Raw genomic sequence first — 20,990 nt, 5'->3', positions numbered from 1 at the left:
TATTTGATTCAGCCCCATTCAGCAATATGGCGTGCTTCAAAAACTTCATGCTCCATTAGGAGTATTCCATAGGAATATGTGGATGACGTCAGTACTATCTACTGATTTTCATTTCTATATGCGTAGTGTACGATGGGGAATACGGTATCATTTGAGATTTGACCTCAGAGTGTATCGTATCGAGTTGTTTCCCTCACCTGGCACTGCATGAGTGCGCTCTGCAGTCGTTCTTCCCAGCTCTCCAGGCCGACGCAGGCTTGTGTCCAGCTGTGATTGGCTGTCCTCAGGCCCTCCTGCAGCTCCTGGAGCTCAGCACTGTCCCCACACTGGAAGTCCTGCCCACTCAGGTTGATGGAGATCATCAGAGACTTGTAGCTGTTGAACGTCTTCTGCATCTCCTGGACAGAGAAGAGGAAAATAGTGTTTCTTGTTTGTCCATAAATCAACGAATGTTTCACATTCATCTCTTTTACTAATTAAATAAAATCCCTACTTTTTGTCTATTGTTGCTCCACTGGCGTCACAGGAGCTGTATCATACTTGGGCCCTCACCTTGAGTCTCTTGATGTTGCCCTCCATGTCTCGGATGCTGGTAGCCGGGGCCAGCCTCTGCAGCCTCTCTAGCTCTGGCAGCACATGGCCCAGCCAGGAAGTGATCTCATTGAGGTCAGCGTTCAGCTTCTGCCACTGCTGCAGGTCCTGTTTGATGCACAGCTCGTCACTGAGGGCCTGGGCCTGCAGCAGCTCCCAGCGCTCGATCACACCTGCACAACAGCAGGTCACAATGGTTATAAAGGCCATTGTGGCAGATGTAAGGCCTAGTCTCAGCTCTGTTTGTGCTGTCTTTCCAAACTTTGCAACACAAAACAAACAGATCTGGGACCAGGCTAGCAGATATAAATATAGCAGACAGAATATAAATGGCTGTAGATCAGTGTGTGTTATCAATGACACCTACCAGTCTGTTTGTCTGCGGTGGTTAACGTGGTGAGGCCTTGGTCCTCCAGCTCCTCGTCATTTAAGATCAGTTTGACCCTCTTCACACTGTCGATACTGCCACTGCACTCTGACATCAGCTTGACCTGGCCCACGGACACAGACATGCCAATGTCACTACCTATCATCACTATCATCAACTAACAGTTATGTCTTTATCCAATGATGTTACTGTATATACAGTTTAACTTGTGTTTTGAGAAATAACAGGCAGACTGTATGGTGACTTACATAGCCCTGCTGGTGAAAGGGGGTGCTGGTGATGTGGGTGGGAGAGGAGCCCAGGATGATGTCCCTGGGAACATGTTTCCTCTCCTGTGGCTCAGGGGAGTGCCAGCTGGGGGGGTCTGTCACCGACTTCACTGGGATGGGGAACAAGAGGAGGAAGCAAGTCAGACTAGGGCAAGATGGTTCTAGGTTCACTGAGTGTTTATGGGCAGTTGGGTTCCCCTATGGCCACTTTGAGATTCACTTATGCTGAAAACACAGATTTCTTTTTTTAACCAAATGTACATGCACACTCGACCAAAGGAGATGCCATGAGAATGCCATGACAACTGACTACATGCAGCAGAACACTCAGTAATCAAATAGTGAATCTACAAATACCATCAATAAAATCCAGTGATGTATAATCATGCAGTGGTGTGTATGAAGATATACAGATGCAGGTGGTTGTGGTCAAGTCATGGTCAAGGCCTGTGGTGGGACAGTGTTATTAACATCCAATAATGTACAAAACCAATCTGTAGGCCTGTATGTCCAGGGGAAGGGGGATATCAGAGCTGAGATATTGGGATGGGGAGGGTCATGCCCGGCCATCATAACCACACAGCAGTTCAGACACATGCAGGACAGGAGGCAGAGTGCCTACCCGAGACTGCTCTCAATGCTTTGGCAGTTGCCTTAACAAAGGACTCTGAGCTCTCAGTGATTTCTACATCTGCAAAAAAAGAAGGGTGTCAATAGGTACTCTTCTCTTAGACCACTATGGATAGAGTGGCTCTCTTCCGCACACTCTTCTTCATTCATGTTCATTCACCTGGTAACAAAGACTGAGACAAAGCCAGGTACAGGAGACTAGAGAAGTCTATCAGTGGTCATTACCTGACATGGCGCTATAGTAGGTAGCATCCTCCTCATCCTCATGGGATGAAGATCCCCCCACGTCCACAGTGTGGTCCCACTCCAGGGGGATAGAGTCCACGCTGACTGGGGTCTCTCGCCCCGAACACTCCAGAGGGGGGGCCAAGAGACGGCACACGGCCTGCCGTCCCAATGACTCGCCCGTCACTCGGGACTCATCCTCCTCCTTTTCCTCTTCGTCTTCCTCCCCCCAGGAACTTCCAGCCAGCTCCGCTGAGTCCTCCAGATCTGTGTCGTGGTCAGACAGGTCCCGCTCCTCCTCCAGAACCTGAGGGAGAAAGAGGTAGGGATACCAACCTTCAGTCATACTGTGTAGATGCATAGCATTTCCAATTATACTTTCCTAAAAAGCATCTTGTTTGTAAGTGTAATTGTCCAGGAATGAAATGGATTCATATCCACAGTTTCACAGACTGGAGTTATATGACTATTTGACTGTTAAATGAGGTGAGCTAGAGTGTGTCATAGTGCTGCGGTGAAAGGAGATGCAGCCCACTGACCGGGCGTCTGTTGATGAGGCGGTGGTGGAAGCGGGCCACCCTGCCAAACACCTCCTGGCAGTAGGAGTGCAGCTCCTCCAGCTCATCCTCTATCAGCACGGCGTCCAGAGGAGCACTCTTCTGGATCAGGTTCTCCCCAAACACGATCAGAGCATCGATCTTATTGGTGTTCAGAGTGATCTCCTGCTGGAAGCCCTGAGGGAGGGGAGACCAGAGAGAGAGAGATCAGCTCTCAACCCGCCAGCCAAACATTAAGCAGAAACATATCGTATCAATAGTTGAATAGAGGAAAAGGAAAGGAAGATGGATAGACTATAGTGGCCAGTGGGAGTCAACGTACATTGAGCTGCCTCATCTTGTCCTCGATGTCGCTCTCTGAGAAGTGCTCAACGTTGGTTAGCTGCAGGTCCATCTCAGTGAGCCAGACCAGGATACCCTCCCGTGTGCCCTCAAAGTCTTCCCTCTGAGAGGTAAAGTGCTGCAGGAGACAACCAAATAGAAGATTAACATTCAGATCATTTAGTAGAGATATGGTATATCACTAAAACTGAGTGATTTGTAAAACCAGCACTAATCAGCATAGGAAATAACAGTGCATTGTTATTTCAAAATCAGAATTCATCAGCATTGATATTGAACTAGATTGAAAGCAAGTTCATTCAATCTAATGTGGAATAACGGATTTATTCTTGGCAAAGGAGAAAGTATATTCATAGCATATATGGAAATATTCTATAGTGAGAGAATTTAGCTGCTCTGTCCAGGCAATGTGGGGAAGGGGCAGAGGGCGACAGAAGTGAAGGTCCCTAATCAGATGCTTCTTTGAAAAAAGATTCTCCATCTGGCTCCAGCCACATGCCACAATGGAAACAGCTGCTTGGCAACGTGACTGTCCTTGCTTTTTCACCATCAGAGAGGTGACCTAAATACAGCAGGCTTAGAGCTGATGCTGAGCTAACGCATCACTCAGATCACTACTCACATCTACACTCAGAACCTAAAATAGCACACTGGTGACCTTACACATCAGCACTATAAGATAGAGCGTGTTGTAACGTGACTCTTGAATAACCCCAATCTGTTCACATTCCCATTCTGACTTGACCTTACCCACCAGAATTTCAGATGTTGACCTTAGGGTAACTGATTCAGTGAGGAAATATTGATAACTCCTCTCACCCTTAACCCCTATACCCTGACATCTGACCCTCTCACCTTGAGTCTACGGAGAACGGCGGCCACCCTCTTCTGCAGGCTGTCCCAGCGCTGGTTGCCCTCGTGAACCATGACCTTGAGTTTGCTGGAGGCGTCGGTGCGGTTCTCTCTGGCCAGACGGCGATACTGCTTGTTGACCAGCTCTAGCTGGGTCAGCCTCTCATGGACCTGCCTCTGGAAAGCCTGGGGGTGGAATCAGGGGGTAGGGGGGCAGGGAGATAGGTCTGGGTTAAGACTGACATCAAATATATTTTAAGAGTGACAATGGATTGATGTTGAATGGAGAAACATGTTGTGTTCTGCAATCTAGAGTCTAAGAATAGATGAAAAACATGGCAACGCTTCCCGGTGAATACATGTAATCAACGTAAATATTGATTCCTCTATTCGATATAGTTCAACAATTACATGCACGATTATGTCAATTAAATGTTCAATATCAACCATGGTCAATCTGGAGGCAAAAGAAACACACACCTGTTTAGGCGAGGTGCTGGCTAGCGGAGTAGAACACTTGAAAATGAAAGAGAGAGCCGCACACTCTAGTAGCTCAGACGGAATAATTTAATAACCAACGTTTCGACAGCCAAGCTGTCTTCATCAGGTTATAACGTAATTTCAGCCATGGAAACATACTGTAAGAGCAAGACAATCATATTTGGTAAATAATAGTGTCATACAGCTATTCTGGTTGCTCTCAAGAAAAAGAGAGGGCTTCAGCAGAGCCCAGATTAACCAGCCTAATCTCTGTTAGTAATCCATACAAACACGGAAGGCCGAAGGGTAATTGTCTCTAGTCACCACATGAGAACCTGACTACTCGTAAACAGAATGAATACTCTGACCAAAAGCTTTCTCAAAAGTTCAGTGGCAGATGTGTCGAGAATGTTTTGGTGTGAGGGCTCATAGGTCATCAATGGGTGTTTTTGCTGACCTCAAACTTCTTGAGTTCCTCCTTGGCGCTGGTATAGAGGACATCCGCCGAGACAGGGTTGGCCGCAGTGCGCTCAGCTGTCCTCAGCCAGTCCTCAAAGCGGGAGTAGTCATCTAGGAACTTACACCACAGTCGCCATGTTTCCTCAATCCTAAAAGGAAGAGGTTGTAGAAAGAATTTATAAACTATATATAAGGGGCTACCTTTTTGGCAGTCGTTCATTTGTGTCTGTGTCTGTGTCTGTGTCTCTCTGTGTGTGTGTGTGTGTGTGTGTGTGTGTGTGTGTGTGTGTGTGTGTGTGTGTGTGTGTGTGTGTGTGTGTGAGTGTGTGAGTTCATGCCTCACCTCATCCTCCTCTCCATGGACATGGCACAGATGTTCCTCCAGCGGCGGTCCAAGCTGCGGGTGGTCTGTTGGATGGAGTCGTTCTCTGTGTCGCTCCCACAGGCGTCAGCATCGTGGAGAAGAACATCACAGAGAGTCAGGACTGACGCTACGCCCTCCGTGTGCTGCTCAATGTCCCGCTGCAAATCCTGCATACAGTCACAGGAAGATATAGTTAACTGTTTAGATACACCTGAGTAACACCCATTGCTTTTGAAGTAAGTCCTCAACCTCCACAACACATCTCCTGTCAGAACAATAGAATCTTTCAGAAGCTGCGGTTTGTTCTCTGGAATCTGGCGTTGCCCTGGCCAAACCTGGAGGCCTGGAGAGCACGGCAATGTAAGTGTCATTTCCAAATGCATCTGAGTGTTCCCTCACTCTCTGTAATGACCAGAATAGCCCTTTCTCAGGAGCAGCAGGAGACTGTTTTTCCTTCTCTATGAAGCACGGCTCCATTACACTGTTCCCAAAGAACATGCATAGGAAGCGGGAAGTAGGACTATTAAGGCTAAAGTCCATTTCCACCTGTATTCTTAGCTCTCGGAAACCTACAGTAGCTTCATTACAGCACATCTCCCCCCACTGGTGTGATAGCATGTCTCCTAACAGTTCCTGCTCTCTGTAACCCGCTGGGACTCCAATACAGCATACCACATTCAAAGTGTAAAAAAATATATTTCACTCTACATTCCTCCCCTCAGCTTTCTGACCCACAGAGACTATATAAATTAAACATATGCAGTTAATGTTAAACAGCCTGTCCTGAACGGTGGTTTGTGGTTAGTGTATGGAGTGTCTGACACCTGGCCCCTGGTACCCACCTGCTGCTCAGCCAGCTTCCTCTGGATCTCATCACTGTGGCAGACGCTGTAGACTACGGGCTTGGCCAGCTCGGCCTCGATCCGTGACAGCCACGTACGCAGGTTGCTCATGTTCTTATCCAGCTGCTGCACTGTCACCAGCGTCTCCTTTAGCTTCCTCACCCTGGGGAGTCAATCTAATCAGTTAGTCAGTCAATCAATGAATCAATCAATAAATAAATCGACCAATCAAATCAGTGAAATCAGGAAGTTTCTTCATCCTGTTAGTCATCAATGGCACAATTCTTCATCTATTTACAATCCCTCCCAAGCAATGACATTGAAACCAGATACACTGTAACCGCCTAAATAATGGAAACCCTTTTGTAAACAATGGATACAAAGTATATTAAAAGCAGGTGCTTCCACACAGGTGTGGTTCCTGAGTTAATTAAGCAATTAACATCCCATCAATCTTTAGTCATGTATAAAAATACTGGGCAGGCCACCAGATCTCAACCCAATCGACCGCTTATGGGAGATTCTGTTGCGGTGCCTGAGACAGCATTTTCCACCACCATCAACAAAACACCAAATGACGGATTTCTCATGGAAGAATTATGTCACATCCCTCCAATAGAGTTTTGACACTTGTATAATCTTGGCTTACAAAAGGGGGGCCGCCAGTTGCCCATCCCTACATTAGAGCATGACCTATATCAGCACGGTCCTCTGAATGACGTCTGCCAAAAATGTAGAGCACTACACTGCGATTACATTTCCACTCACTGGTCAATGACCTAAATCAGTGCATTCCTCTGCAGGAGGTGACACAATGCATGAAGAGCATTCCACTGTCATGTGACATGTCGACTACACAGCCTGACCACTGGCTGGACTCTTCATTATACGGTCCAGAGAGATATCCACTTACTCCCTCAGCTATGAGACACCACCAATGTAATGCAAGGTGCCCGACCGGTGCTTGTAACCTGACTAGCAAACCAGAGATCTGATGCAACACAAGAGAAAAACCAGAAACATGCTGCTATCAGGCTTGCTCATAACTGTTGTCATTCCACCCGCATAGACAAGGTACAGACTCCAATTCTACAGTGTTGTTGTGTGTCTATTTTTGGCTGAGTAATTGTGTTCATCACTGAGGCATCCAGAAAATACTGCTGCAGGCTGGGGTGGATTAAGGTTCTGTGTACCTGAGGATGATGCCTGGTAGTGGAGGAGAGACTGAATGAATAACATGCACCATACTGAGACAGACTGGAGCTACGGACAACTCTGTCTGAACATGAATGGCAAATAAACATACACTGACACCATGCAAAAATACACAATGAGCCAGGCTTGTGTTAGCCATCACGCTGAGTCTGAATGGCAAAAGCTGCGGCTGTGGCTGCTACTTGCATGCACTGACAAAGCACAGCCCATCCCCCCTCATTCTTGCTCTCCATCTCTCCCTCCCTCTCTCTCTCACTCTCACTCTCACACAGACACAACACAACACAACACCCTTTTCCACTCCTCTTTAACCCAGCCACCTATTGAGTCCCATGCTTGCTGTGTGTAGAGGCGTGAGGGCTGGGAGATTAGGGAGAGAAAGGTACTTACGGCTGGGCTAGTGAGGAGGCTACTCCACGGCGGTTCACCCGTTAGCAAGCGCTTCCCCCCGCTCTGCCTGCCTCATACTCTCCGCAGTCAGCCTGTCCCCTCCCCCCTCCCTCAGCCTCAGCCACGCTGGACCAGACTAGACCAGTGCCTCTTCTCAGCAATATGCACGGGCACAGGGAAATGTACTTACATATCACACACACACACACACACACGCACACAGTGGTAAGTCATTTTTTCCTTTATAAAAAAAAGTATCTGTTTTTGTTGCACAGACATGATACCACCGTACTGGCTCTGTAATTGGCTGTAGATGGGAGCATCTGCCAAAACAACTCATTATACACCTACATCCAGTAAGTTATGAGCTAGACCTCCAGCTGGCAGGGCAGCAGCCATTGCTCAAGGTGTCAGTGGACTGTGGGGGGGGGGGGGCGGGTGGGAGGTCAGTGTACCTGAGGGACAGCCCTGAGTCCTGGTACCTGCCTGGAGATTAGTCCAGCACTGAGGGGATTACAGGGCCGAGGCCTGCTACTACTACTGTTACTGATACTACTTTTACTGTTACTGTTACTACTACTACTGTCACTGTTACTACTACTACCTTTACTGTTACTGTTGCTACTACTACTGTTACTGTTACTACTGCTAGTACTACTACCACTGTTACTACTACTACTGTTACTACTGTTACTGGTACTATTACTACTACTACTACTACTGTTACTGTTACGACTATTACTGTTACTGTCACTACTACTACTGTTACTGTTACTACTGTTACTATTACTGTTACTACTGCTACTACTGTTACTGTTACTGTTACTACTGTTACTGTTACTGTTACTACTACTAATGTTACTGCGGTTACTGTCACTACTACTTCTGCTACTGTTGTTACTGTTACTACTACTACTGTTACTACGGTTACTGTCACTACTACTACTGCTACTACTGTTACTGTTACTACTACTGTTAATGTTACTACTTTACTTTTACTACTACTGTGACTGTTACTACTACTACTGTTACTGTTACTACTACTGTTACTGTTACTACTACTACTACTGTTACTGTTACTACTGTTACTGTTACTACTGTCACTGTTACTGTTACTACTACTACTACTACTGTTACCACTGTTACTACTACGCCGACCACTGTTGCTACTACTACTGTTACTACTACTACTACCACTGTTACTACTACTGTTAATGTTACTACTACTGCGACTGTTACTACTGTTACTACTACTGTTACTACTGTTACTGTTACTACTACTGTTACTGTTACTACTACTGTTACTACTGTTACTGTTACTACTACTGTTACTGTTACTACTACTACTGTTACTGTCACTGGTACTACTGTTACTGTTACTACTGTTACTGTTACTACTACTGTTACTGTGACTACTACTGTTACTACTACTGCTACTGTTACTACTACTGTTACTGTTACTACTACTACTGTTACTGTCACTGGTACTACTGTTACTGTTACTACTGTTACTGCTACTGTTACTGTCACTGGTACTACTGTTACTGTTACTACTGTTACTGTTACTACTACTGTTACTGTTACTACTACTACTGTTACTGTCACTGGTACTACTGTTACTGTTACTACTGTTACTGTTACTACTGTCACTGGTACTACTGTTACTGTTACTACTGTTACTGTTACTACTACTGTTACTGTGACTACTACTGTTACTACTACTGCTACTGTTACTGTTACTACTACTACTGTTACTGTCACTGGTACTACTGTTACTGTTACTACTGTTACTACTACTGTTACTGTCACTGGTACTACTGTTACTGTTACTACTGTTACTGTTACTACTACTGTTACTGTGACTACTACTGTTACTGCTACTGCTACTGTTACTACTACTGTTACTGTTACTACTACTACTGTTACTGTCACTGGTACTACTGTTACTGTTACTACTGTTACTGTTACTACTACTACTGTTACTACTGTTACTGTTACTACTACTGTTACTGTTTCTGTTACTGTTACTGTTACTACTGTTACTACTACTGTTACTATTGTTACTGTTACTACTACTGTTACTGTTTCTGTTTCTGTTACTACTACTGTTACTGTTACTGTTTCTGTTTCTGTTACTACTACTGTTACTGTTACTGTTTCTGTTTCTGTTACTACTACTGTTACTGTTTCTGTTACTGTTTCTGTTTCTGTTACTACTACTGTTACTGTTACTGTTTCTGTTACTGTTACTACTACTACTGTTACTGTTTCTGTTTCTGTTACTACTACTGTTACTGTTACTGTTACTGTTTCTGTTTCTGTTACTACTACTGTTACTGTTTCTGTTTCTGTTACTGTTACTACTACTACTGTTACTGTTACTACTACTGTTACTATTTCTGTTTCTGTTACTACTACTGTTACTGTTACTACTACTGTTACTGTTACTGTTTCTGTTTCTGTTACTACTACTGTTACTGTTTCTGTTTCTGTTACTGTTACTACTACTACTGTTACTGTTACTACTACTGTTACTGTTTCTGTTTCTGTTACTGTTACTACTACTACTGTTACTGTTACTACTACTGTTACTGTTTCTGTTTCTGTTACTGTTACTACTATTGTTACTGTTACTACTACTGTTACTGTTTCTGTTTCTGTTACTGTTACTACTACTACTGTTACTACTACTGTTACTGTTTCTGTTTCTGTTACTACTACTGTTACTGTTACTATTGTTACTGTTACTACTACTGTTACTGTTTCTGTTTCTGTTACTGTTACTACTACTACTGTTACTGTTACTACTACTGTTACTGTTTCTGTTTCTGTTACTACTACTGTTACTGTTACTACTACTGCTACTGTCACTACTACTGTTACTACTACTGTTCATGTTACTACTGCTACTGTTATTGTTACTACTACTACTACTCATGTTATTACTATTACTGTTACTGTTACTACTACTGCTACTGTTACTGTTTATGTTACTGTTTATGTTACTGTTACTACTACTACTACTCATGTTATTACTACTACTGTTACTGTTACTACTACTACTACTGTTACTGTTTATGTTACTGTTACTACTGTTACTGGTATTACTACTGTCACTGTTACTGCTACTACTACTGTTACTGTTTCTGTGTCTGTTACTGTTAATGTTACTACTACTGTTACTGTTAGTACTACTACTGTTACTGTTTCTGTTACCGTTACTACTACTGTTACTGTTACTACTACTGTTACTGTTACTACTACTGTTACTATTACTACTGCTGTTACTGTTTCTGTTACCGTTACCGTTACTATTACTGTTACTACTACTGTTATTGTTACTACTACTGTTACTATTACTACTACTGTTAATGTTACTGTTTCTGTTACCGTTACTATTACTGTTACTGCCACCACACTGACAGGTGGGCATCTTGGACTGCAGTCGCCCAACTGTCAACAAGGGCAAGACCAGAGACGCAGTGCTGCCTGCCAGGAAACACTGCTTAACTCCCACCTACAGTATATATGTTATTCACCCAAGCAATTAAAGACACCATACATAGAACAGCATAGAGCAATACCCAGCAACTCTTGAAATATCTAGTGACACCAATTTACATAGAAAAGTCAGGGTAAGCCTTTCATCTGTCATAAGATGTCCTATGCAACATTAAGTCTTACATTCACTTTGTAATGAGATAAGAGACAAATCCCTGTGGCATGTTAAGTATGTTACTGTGTAACTGTGTCTCTCCCACAAAAGTTTTGAAAAAATTCACTTCAGTTACCCACTGTCTGAGTATGTTGCATGCTGTCACCTTTATGACGGCTCATGAGTCTGTTATGCTAAGAAACTTGCTATGGTTCAATAAAATATGAGTGCTGAACAGTAATCCAATATATGACTCAATACCTATTATTATCACCAGACTACCCCCTTCTCCACACACACACACACACACACACACACACACACACACACACACACACACACACACACACACACACACACACACACACACACACACACACACACACACACACACACACACACACACACACACACACACACACACACACACACACACACACACACACAACTCTATTTTGCACCCCCTTGTCTGAACTTAACCAATCACCATGGCAACTGAGCTGGCAACCTGATGCCGAAGTTCTTTGAGATATACTGCATCGCCATGGCTACAGGAACTTCAACCATAAAGGGGAGACGAATGGCCAAAGAAGTGCTTTTTTAACAGCCGTACTCAAACACTGAATAAAACATGCTGAATCCTGTACTTACAGCAAAGAAAAACAGATATAACTCAAATCCCTGTCTCTTCAGACTTGGTAAACAAAGGAAGTCGATGTGTGAGCACTGAGCTGACTCCTGGCGTAGAGGGGGTTGTTTCAACAAAACATCTGCCTCACACGCCCCTCGCTCAGACAATGGTGAGGAGTGCGGGGGCCTTGGGGGCCTTGGGTAGGGGAAGCTGGGGCTACGGGCCCTATGGATGACACAATGCCTTGTGTCAGCAGACGGCAGCTGCTGGGCAGGGTGACGGAGCACCCAGTTTGTTTTGGGGGACAAAGGCGACCGGTGAGCCTGAGCCAGTGTCAGCGCATCTAATCTTCACCAAGTCAACTTTCACTAATCTCCCATATCACACTGCACTGGGTCCGCCCAGGCACAGGCTGAGGCACGGTCCTCACTCATCACCACTCTGAAATGTCCCGTCTGTAATAAGCACTCATCCAAACAGGTGACACATCATTTCAGGACCCTATGACAGGCCAACATGAACTGTCAACCTCCAAATCAAATCAGTTACAACACTTCCTGTTGTAAGCATGATAAAATGAAGGATGATTCAAATCCCCTTTATGAGGTCGATGAACAACACATAGCAGATTTAAGACCACTCATTGCTTAATAATGCAATAGATCTACAGTGTAGGCATCATTGAAGACTTTAGGATTAGACTTTGACTGAAATTGTGAAATGCTATACACATGTATGCTATTGCAATGATGGCATGCTCTGGTCTTGGTGAGGGAAGGTTGAGGACCACCTGTACACAGGATTATAGTGCATCATGGGATGACCTGAGATGATGGGAAGTGGAGCTGACAGGACGTCCTGGCTGAACGGGCCGTGAGGAGGCTAGTTGAGGGCCCGGGGCTATCTCGTCATCTCTCCTCCCTCTTTACCTCGCCCTCTTTATCTCTCTCTCTTATTACCCTGTATCTCTCTTTCACCTCCCTCTCTCTCACTTACCTACTGATCTAAAGCCAATTGTAGCCCTCTAACTTTTCCCCCCAACACACAAAGCCAATTGTAGCCTTATTGCTCTAGTCTATACGACACACAAATCCAATTGTAGCCTTCCCCTCTTGTTGTGGTCAAATGAAAGCCTTAGTATGGGGAAACTCCTTTGATAAAACTAGAAGGTAATTGAGTATGTTTGTACTAGAAATTAAGAGTTTATGCTCACAGAACAAACTTGATATTTTTCTCTTGAACCTAAGTAGAGTGAGCGGAGCACATACAAGAATATATAATTGTAACCGTTGGCTGACTGCCATACACACTGCCATGTACATGTCGTGAGAGGGAACTCAGGGCAGAGACATAGCAACAAGCAACAGGCTAAATGGTTTCCACATCGCGTTAAGCAGCTTGTTCAAGTGCAACAGGCAGACATTCCTCACGTTTATCTTCTTACAGAGGGTTACAGCTACAAAACAACCATGGAGACTGAGGCCCAAATCCTGTCCTCATGTGCTCTAAGACGGAATAATTTAATCCCAACTTTTACACCATGTCTCTGGAATAGTGGTGGAATATGTAGGCTAAACTAGGGGTCCACACATTCCTTTGCATAGCGCCACATGGACCAGTACTAAGTGGCAGAATGGACTAACTAGCTCATTAACAGGATTAAACATCCATGCAAGGTTGGCTTAAAGGACAGTGTGTTAGTGGGCTGGGCAGACTGCCCTGCATTCTCTGTGTTATTCCATCCTATACCTACCCGCAATCCTAAAGACCTCAAACTTTAGGCTCCCTGTCATTCACAGAGAGAACCCTCACTCGGTCCCTTGGTCCACATGGCCATAGACAAGTCCAGAATATCACTCAAACAGAAACTCCTCCCTCTGCCTGTTGTTGCTATGCAGGCAGACTCCTGTTAGTGAGAGAAAGACAAGGCAGCTGGACACCATGTTAGAGAGAGCCAAGAACAGCCACCATATGGCCCAGCTAAATCCCTCATTCTCATGGAGGATAAGTCATCCCCCTTCCTCCCCTTTGCAGTGACTCTGTATATCTGGCCCCTGTGGCCAAAGTAAAAACATTCCACTGAAGAGCAGGTCAGCTGGCTCTCTCTGACAAGTGGGGCCTCTGAGTTTCCAATTATCCACTTGGGGGTGGGGGGTAGTGCCTGCCTGTGAACAACAGCAATGACGCCAGAATGTTAGATTGAATAACCTATTCTCTCTGGAGATCTAATGCCAGTGCACTATATGCTACTCTCAATAATGAATAGCAATTGAATGAATGCTACTAACATGCAATGCAAAAAGCTTGGATGATGAGAATGACTCAAAAGTCTCTTAAAAATATTCTAGCAGAGGCTTGTAAACAGGCTGCAGCAGAGAAGACTGCAGACATCATTATACCGATGATGCCCAGAGAAAACAAGGCCGCATCAGTGACCAGAGTTCGAAACACTTCATCTAATGATCGCCATCTCAGAAATAAATCTTGTTAGTGGAAAAAGAAAACACATTAAGGAGGACACAGTTTTAACCCCCTGCACACTGCAGACAACACCCTGACAAGCCTAGTGTTCATCAGACGCAAGGTGAATCGTTACAAGAAGACTACACTTGGAATAGCATCATAGTCTCATAATACACCAGTCCTCCCTGATGCATTAGATTAGAACATATTTTTTTCAATCTCATTAGTCCTATGGTGTTCTATATATCCGCCTTGATATTCCTCTCAATGGATCATGTGTTTACTGCTTTCCGAGACACGCATGTATCATCAATAATTGCATCATGCTGTATGATGACACATAAGAGGTAAGCCTGTGTAAAGGTATTTCAGCAGTTCTCTTCATTCCACTCTGTGTTGGATTGGGATTAATGTTTCTGGATTAATAATATTATCCCTGTGATGGCTCTCTGAAGCTTTCCCTGTTATAATCTCAAAGCTTGGAACATTGCAGCAGCAGCAGCTGTTCTACCCTGCCCTGTCCTCACCCAACTCTAGTGGTAGAACCAGTTCTGACAGCGGTCAGACCACGGTCTTACAATGACGCGTTGTAATACATCCTCTGTGTTGTTTTGAATGACAAAGAGAAATCAATCCATTTGCAAGACTGATATACTATGTACTCGATATGCCCTAACCAAGCTAATATTGTGGTCAGAGAGTTGTAAAGGTCCAACTGTGGTCTTACCTGGTCTCTATGTGGTCAAACAGGTGCTGCCAGCGGTCATTGATGTCCTTCAGCTTGTCGTTGACCTCGGTCTCCTTGGTCTTGTTGCTAGCGGTGATGAGCTGCTCTCCAAGCAGCTTCAGGTGGGTTTTATTCTCACTGAAGAGGTTGATCTCCTCCATACAGTCCTAGGAGTCACACAGAATGGGTTAGGGTTAGGGTGAGTATCTGAATGAGTGCACGTGTTGTGTCAAATTAATGTTTGTATGAGAGGGAGAGGGTAAGTGAGTGTGGGTCGAAAGGTTTTGTGAATGATGGTATTCTATAGGAGGACATTTCCCCCAATAGCATGTATTATGGTATCAATGTTTTAAAAAGTCCAATATTGTCCAGTCAACAAAGTGTGACATCCAAATCCCTCCAAGCGGCCCTGCTGCTGAGACTAAAACAGCTGTCGTTCCATTCACTGGCAGGGTAATTCACAGCACATTGAAAACTTTGCATCCCTCCCTCCTTCTCTCGGTCTCCTCCTTCAGAAGACAGAACATCCCCACCATTCTATCTTCTGTCTGTAGAGAGCTACTTTCTCTGTTTACTTCCCTACTTTCATACAGTGGACTTTGATCGGCTGTTGAGGGGGAGCCAATCAGTGGAGTGATAGAAACCAGTCTGGATATGTTTAAAAGTCTAACCGTTGAACTCTGGCTGTTGGTTAAATCTAATCTAAATGACAATAGATAAATTAATCACTGTTTACGTTCCACAGTGCCAGGCCAGTTTATTGTTCTAATAATCCAATTAAACTTTAAAGTTTTCATCATTTTGACCTAAACTTGATTTAGATAACTCTGACTAAGCTATACACCAAAGGGAGTGAAACTGTTCAAACTGTTTTGATTATATTTGAATCACAGAGACTCAGGACCCCCCTCGTGGGCCAAGCAGCATGGCCCCCCTACCTTCTTCAGCTTCTCCACCATCTCCTCGATGCTGATGTCGGCATTGTGTGCCACTTTGTTTTCCATCTGCGTCAGCCATTCACAAAGCTCCTTGTTTTTCTCATTAAAGATGATCCATGCATTGAGACGGTCTGCTATCTCCTGTTTGCGTAGGGAGACCTTAAAGGAAACACAGAATATGGACAATATATGCTTAATGGGCAATAATAGATGGTCAGTATACCATAGATAACTGTTATCATATCTACTATATGGTTAAATAGTGAGTTGGGTAGGCATGGATTCTGCAAGGGTTTCTCCAGACTAAATAACAGTGACAGTAAGATTGCCAAGGGAATGTCAGGGAAACCAGTTCAATTGCTTCACCAAAGTTTCCTTCAAGTTAGTAATGATGTAATGATAAATAATGATGACACAAAGATGTGGAGCATTCACACAGACAGGTATGATTTCTCTTCAACCAGGACTTGAGTAGAACTGTACTTCATTGCATGGCAAAATTAAGTCTGTTCGTACTACTCTGTGTGAGACGAGAGAGAAGGATTTGTTGTGGCGCGTGAGAAACAGGTTCACACTATTAATGGCTGCCGTGATTATGAGTACTTCACGACGATGCCACCTCACTTTACCACCCAAATAACAGGCAGGTGTAGTCCTATGCTCACAAATAAAAGAAACCAATATCATCTACACTACATGACCAAAAGTATGTGGACACCTGCTCGTTGAACATCTCATTCCAAAATCATGGGCATTAATATGGAGTTGGTCCCCCCTTAATGCTATAACAGACTCCACTCTTCTGGGAAGGCTTTCCACTAGATGCTGGAACATTGCTGCGGGGACTTCCATTCAGCCACAATAGCATTAGTGAAGTCGGGCACTGATATTGGGCGATTAGGCTTGGCTCGCAGTCGGCGTTCCAATTCATCCCAAAGGTGTTCTATGGGGTTGAGGTCAGAGCGTGAAGGCTAGTCAAGTTCTTCCATACCGATCTCGACAAACCATTTCTGTATGGACGTCGCTTTGTGCACGTGGACATTGTCATGTTGAAACAGGAAAGAGCCTTTCCCAAACCGTTGCCACAAAGAGGGAAGCACAGAATCGTCTAGAATGTCATTGTTAAGATTTCCCTTCACAGCCCCAGATCATTATTCCTCCTCCACCAAACTTTACAGTTGGCACTATGCATTGAGATAGATAGCATTCTCCTGGCATCTGCCAAACCAAGATTAGTCTGTCGGACTGCCAGATGGTGAAGCGTGATTCATCCCTCCAGAGAATGCGTTTCCACTGCTACAGAGTCCAATGGCGGCGAGCTTTACACCACTCTAGCCAACGCATGACATTGAACATGGTGATCTTAGGCTTCTGTGCTCGGCCATGGAAACCCATTTCATGAAGCTCCCGTCGAACAGTTCTTGTGCTGACGTTGCTTCCAGAGGCAGTTTGGAACTCGGTAGTGAGTGTTGTAACCGAGGACAGATGATTTTTACGTGCTACGCGCTTTAGCACTCGGCGGTCCCATTCTGAGCTTGTGTGGCCTACCACTTCGCGGCTGAGCAGTAGTTGCTCCTAGACATTTCCACTTCACAATAACAGTTGATCAGTTGATCTAGCAGGGCAGAAATGTGACGAACATCCTATGACGGTGCCACGTTGAAAGTCACTGAGCTCTTCAGTAAGGCCATTCTACTGTCAATGTTTGTCTATGGAGATTGCATGGAGGTGTGCTTGATTTTATAAACCTGTCAGAAACGGGTGTAGCTGAAATAGCCAAATCCACTAATTTGAAGGGGTGTCCACATACTTTTGTATATATAGTGTATCTTGTACTCAGGCAGAGTTGCCACAGCAGCACAGAAAGAGTTAACCCAAAGTTAGGCCAAGACAGTGAAAGGTAAGATGGACTCCATCTGCTATGAACATCATGTGCTTATTCACCATTTATCAAAAACAAATGCAAAATAAATCAGTTTTCTCTTGATCTACATTCACTTACACTAATAAAAACACCTTCCCAAAGACTTCATGTTAATTTTCCGCCACTCGCCAGACTGAGTGTGAGTCTAACAGAGTCAGTCTGATGGGTACACAACTCTGAGAGATAGACATGGTGGATGGTGTGGAGGAACAGTAGGAGAGGTATAAGCAACACCCTTCAGCTGACTGCTGCATCGTGTTCCCATGTGACAGATTTTGGGATGAGCACCAGGCACAGGAGTCAACACTCCCCTTGAAATCAAATCACAAATTCCATCAATAAAGTTGTCAAAACTGTACTCATTTTGTCATTTAAGCCTGAAAACATTGAATCTGTTTTTTTTTACTCACCCGGTTGAAGTGAAAGCCTTAGAATAGCCATAGCAACGGCCCTAGCCTGACGACAGGCTGATTTCCAATACAAAGGGCCTGCTTCCTGAAGCCTAAACTAATTTCTCCATCACCATCTGGCCCCCCATTCCCACATAGCCATCTCCCCCAAACACTCAAACCTGTATGTCTCTACCCCAGAAACTAACCCCAAAGCTCAGGCTCCAGCACATATCCACCAAACTTGGTTTTCATTCTATGGTTGATCATACCATAATAAAACAATTATACAATAATATTTCAGAAAATTTGACATTTTTAAAGTTCTTGAAGTGTATCACTACCAACTGGGTTATATATTTTTTTAAATAATCAAAAGAGTAATCAAATCAGAGTCAGATGACAGCTTGTTTCCCTTGCAAAGCAACTACTGATTGGATTAAGAAATGGAGTTTCTGCATTTAGTTATCTGGACATTCATGCCAACCAATGTTTTCTATATATGTCACTACGGCAGCTGCTGTCCCAACACAAACATTCACACACAGGGACTGTTTGGCTACTGCCTTCCCACTAAACACACTCAGCCGAGTGAGTCTTGAGCCTGCAGCCAGTCTAGCCCAGAGCCCAGCCGTCTCCCCAGCCCCAGCCAGCCATGTCCCCTACCTTGAGGCAGAGTTCCTCCCATTGACAGTGGAGGTGCTCCACCTGCTCCTGGAGTAGCAGCACGTCGTCAGCAATGATGTACTGGGACAGGTCCGTCTTCATGGTGGCAAGTTCAGTCAGGCTCTCAGCCCAGTCATCCAGTGAGTTCTCAGCCTCCTGCATACCATAACACAGCACCAACAAACTGTCCCGTCAGGCCCCCTCCACTCCAGTCCACGCCACGCGCCCTCTCTCTCTCTCTCTCTCTCTCTCTCTGTCCTGCCCCTTCTCTCTGCTCTGCCTCTCTTTCTCTCTCTCTTTTTCTCCCCGCCCCAGGAGAGGATTAAGGGCCGCAGCAGACTAGGACAGAAGGAGGGAGGAGGGGGGAAGGGATAAACCCATGATGGGCCATAAGAGATTGAAAAGCCAAACATGTTACTAACTTGGCTCTGCTCTTGTGTTCTGACTGATACTTTATCTGTTTTAGATGTGCTTTAGTGGGCCAACTAATGACTTCCCAGTCTAAGGACTGAAGTCTCATCAGCTTCTACTGCACAATGCACACAATAAACTTTGATAAAACAAAGCAAATTACCACATGAACACCAAAAGGACTCTTTTGTTCCTAACTTTTGTCCTCCTCCATTCTGCCCTATGTATTCACACACCGGGTGAAAGGGTCGAGACATTTGGAAACAACTATGTTCACCACTTACCTCAGTGAGTTTCTCTGTAGCTTGGAGCTCATTGTCATGTTCTGGGATCGACTGCTTCAGTCCGGTCTGCGTGGTGTCCAGCTGCTGCATGCTTTCGGATAGTCTGGCCTCACAGCGCTCCCAGTTCTGAGAGTAGAAAGGTAGTCACGTAAATAGATGTAGATATACTCTAGTTGAAGGAGTAGTTGAGAAGGTTAGTAGAAGTTAAGAGGAGCATTTCTGTTTTTAGCATTGAAAATCATTTTTAGTGCCTCCATTGTCAGGGTGGATGAAAATGGAATTGATGTAATCTATTGGATTTTTTCAAAGCAAAGAAAGACTTGGCCAAACAGCAGACAAAAGGGGAGAGCGGGTTAAGGTTTCCAAGAACAGACACATGAGACCTCCCACAGAAGGAGAGGCCAGGTGTCAATTCAGGTCAGTGAAACATCAACATATCTCATACCTCAGCCCTTCGTAGAGTATCTCTAGGTAATGCCCGAGGAACAGCAGGGTCAAAAACAAGCAGGTTTACCCAGTTGGAGAGGCTCTGGTCTCCATGTCCACCTTAGTGCTCCTGACAGCTCAGGGACCGGAGGGGTTCAAGTGCTCTAATACCCAGACAGGCTTACACTAAGCCTGCATGCTTGCCTCCTCCAGGCCTGCCTGCCTCGTCCCTGTCTGCCTCGTCCCTGTCTGCCTCCTCCCTGCCTGCCTGCCTCCTCCAGGCCTGCCTGCCTCGTCCCTGTCTGCCTCCTCCCTGCCTGTCTGCCTCCTCCCTGCCTGTCTGCCTCCTCCCTGCCTGTCTGCCTCCTCCAGGCCTGTCTGCCTCCTCCCTGCCTGCCTCGTCCCTGTCTGCCTCGTCCCTGTCTGCCTCGTCCCTGTCTGCCTCCTCCCTGTCTGCCTCCTCCCTGTCTGCCTCCTCCCTGTCTGCCTCCTCCCTGTCTGCCTCCTCCCTGTCTGCCTCCTCCCTGCCTGCCTCCTCCCTGCCTGCCTCCTCCCTGCCTGCCTCCTCCCTGCCTGCCTCCTCCCTGCCTGCCTCCTCCCTGCCTGCCTGCCTCGTCCCTGTCTGCCTGCCTCGTCCCTGTCTGCCTCCCTGCCTGTCTGCCTCCTCCCTGCCTGTCTGCCTCCTCCCTGCCTGCCTGCCTCCTCCCTGCCTCCTCCCTGCCTGCCTGCCTCCTCCCTGCCTGCCTGCCTCCTCCCTGCCTGCCTGCCTCCTCCCTGCCTGTCTGCCTCCTCCCTGCCTGTCTGCCTCCTCCCTGCCTGTCTGCCTCCTCCCTGCCTCCCTGCCTCCTCCCTGCCTGTCTGCCTCCTCCCTG

The 20,990-nt window shown here is 45.4% G+C and overlaps 1 protein-coding gene across 6 annotated transcripts in view; it reads right to left on the bottom strand.

The window, feature by feature from the left end:
* The window catches only part of syne2b (spectrin repeat containing, nuclear envelope 2b), a 150,699-nt gene that overhangs the window by 4,717 nt on the left and 124,992 nt on the right, over positions 1 to 20,990 (bottom strand). For 4 of the 6 annotated variants that reach the window (XM_055863320.1, XM_055863314.1, XM_055863318.1 and 1 more), the window contains 16 exons: positions 19,693 to 19,818; positions 18,998 to 19,153; positions 16,019 to 16,177; positions 15,081 to 15,247; positions 6,000 to 6,162; positions 5,137 to 5,324; positions 4,792 to 4,942; positions 3,858 to 4,040; positions 2,983 to 3,120; positions 2,643 to 2,837; positions 2,104 to 2,410; positions 1,871 to 1,939; positions 1,228 to 1,358; positions 959 to 1,082; positions 553 to 764; positions 198 to 398 (listed from right to left, as the gene is read on the bottom strand). In XM_055863320.1, coding sequence (XP_055719295.1) covers positions 198 to 398; positions 553 to 764; positions 959 to 1,082; positions 1,228 to 1,358; positions 1,871 to 1,939; positions 2,104 to 2,410; positions 2,643 to 2,837; positions 2,983 to 3,120; positions 3,858 to 4,040; positions 4,792 to 4,942; positions 5,137 to 5,324; positions 6,000 to 6,162; positions 15,081 to 15,247; positions 16,019 to 16,177; positions 18,998 to 19,153; positions 19,693 to 19,818 — 2,670 coding nt within the window. Of the gene's footprint in view, positions 1 to 197; positions 399 to 552; positions 765 to 958; positions 1,083 to 1,227; positions 1,359 to 1,870; positions 1,940 to 2,103; positions 2,411 to 2,642; positions 2,838 to 2,982; positions 3,121 to 3,857; positions 4,041 to 4,791; positions 4,943 to 5,136; positions 5,325 to 5,999; positions 6,176 to 15,080; positions 15,248 to 16,018; positions 16,178 to 18,997; positions 19,154 to 19,692; positions 19,819 to 20,990 lie in introns of those variants that run through there. The other 2 variants (XM_055863317.1, XM_055863319.1) reach the window with 2 other exon arrangements.

This window comes from Salvelinus fontinalis, chromosome 15 (assembly GCF_029448725.1).
Source record: "Salvelinus fontinalis isolate EN_2023a chromosome 15, ASM2944872v1, whole genome shotgun sequence".
Lineage (NCBI taxonomy): Eukaryota > Metazoa > Chordata > Actinopteri > Salmoniformes > Salmonidae > Salvelinus > Salvelinus fontinalis.
The sequence above is the reverse complement of the archived record's forward strand: the minus strand, read 5'-3'. Positions and strand labels throughout refer to the sequence as shown.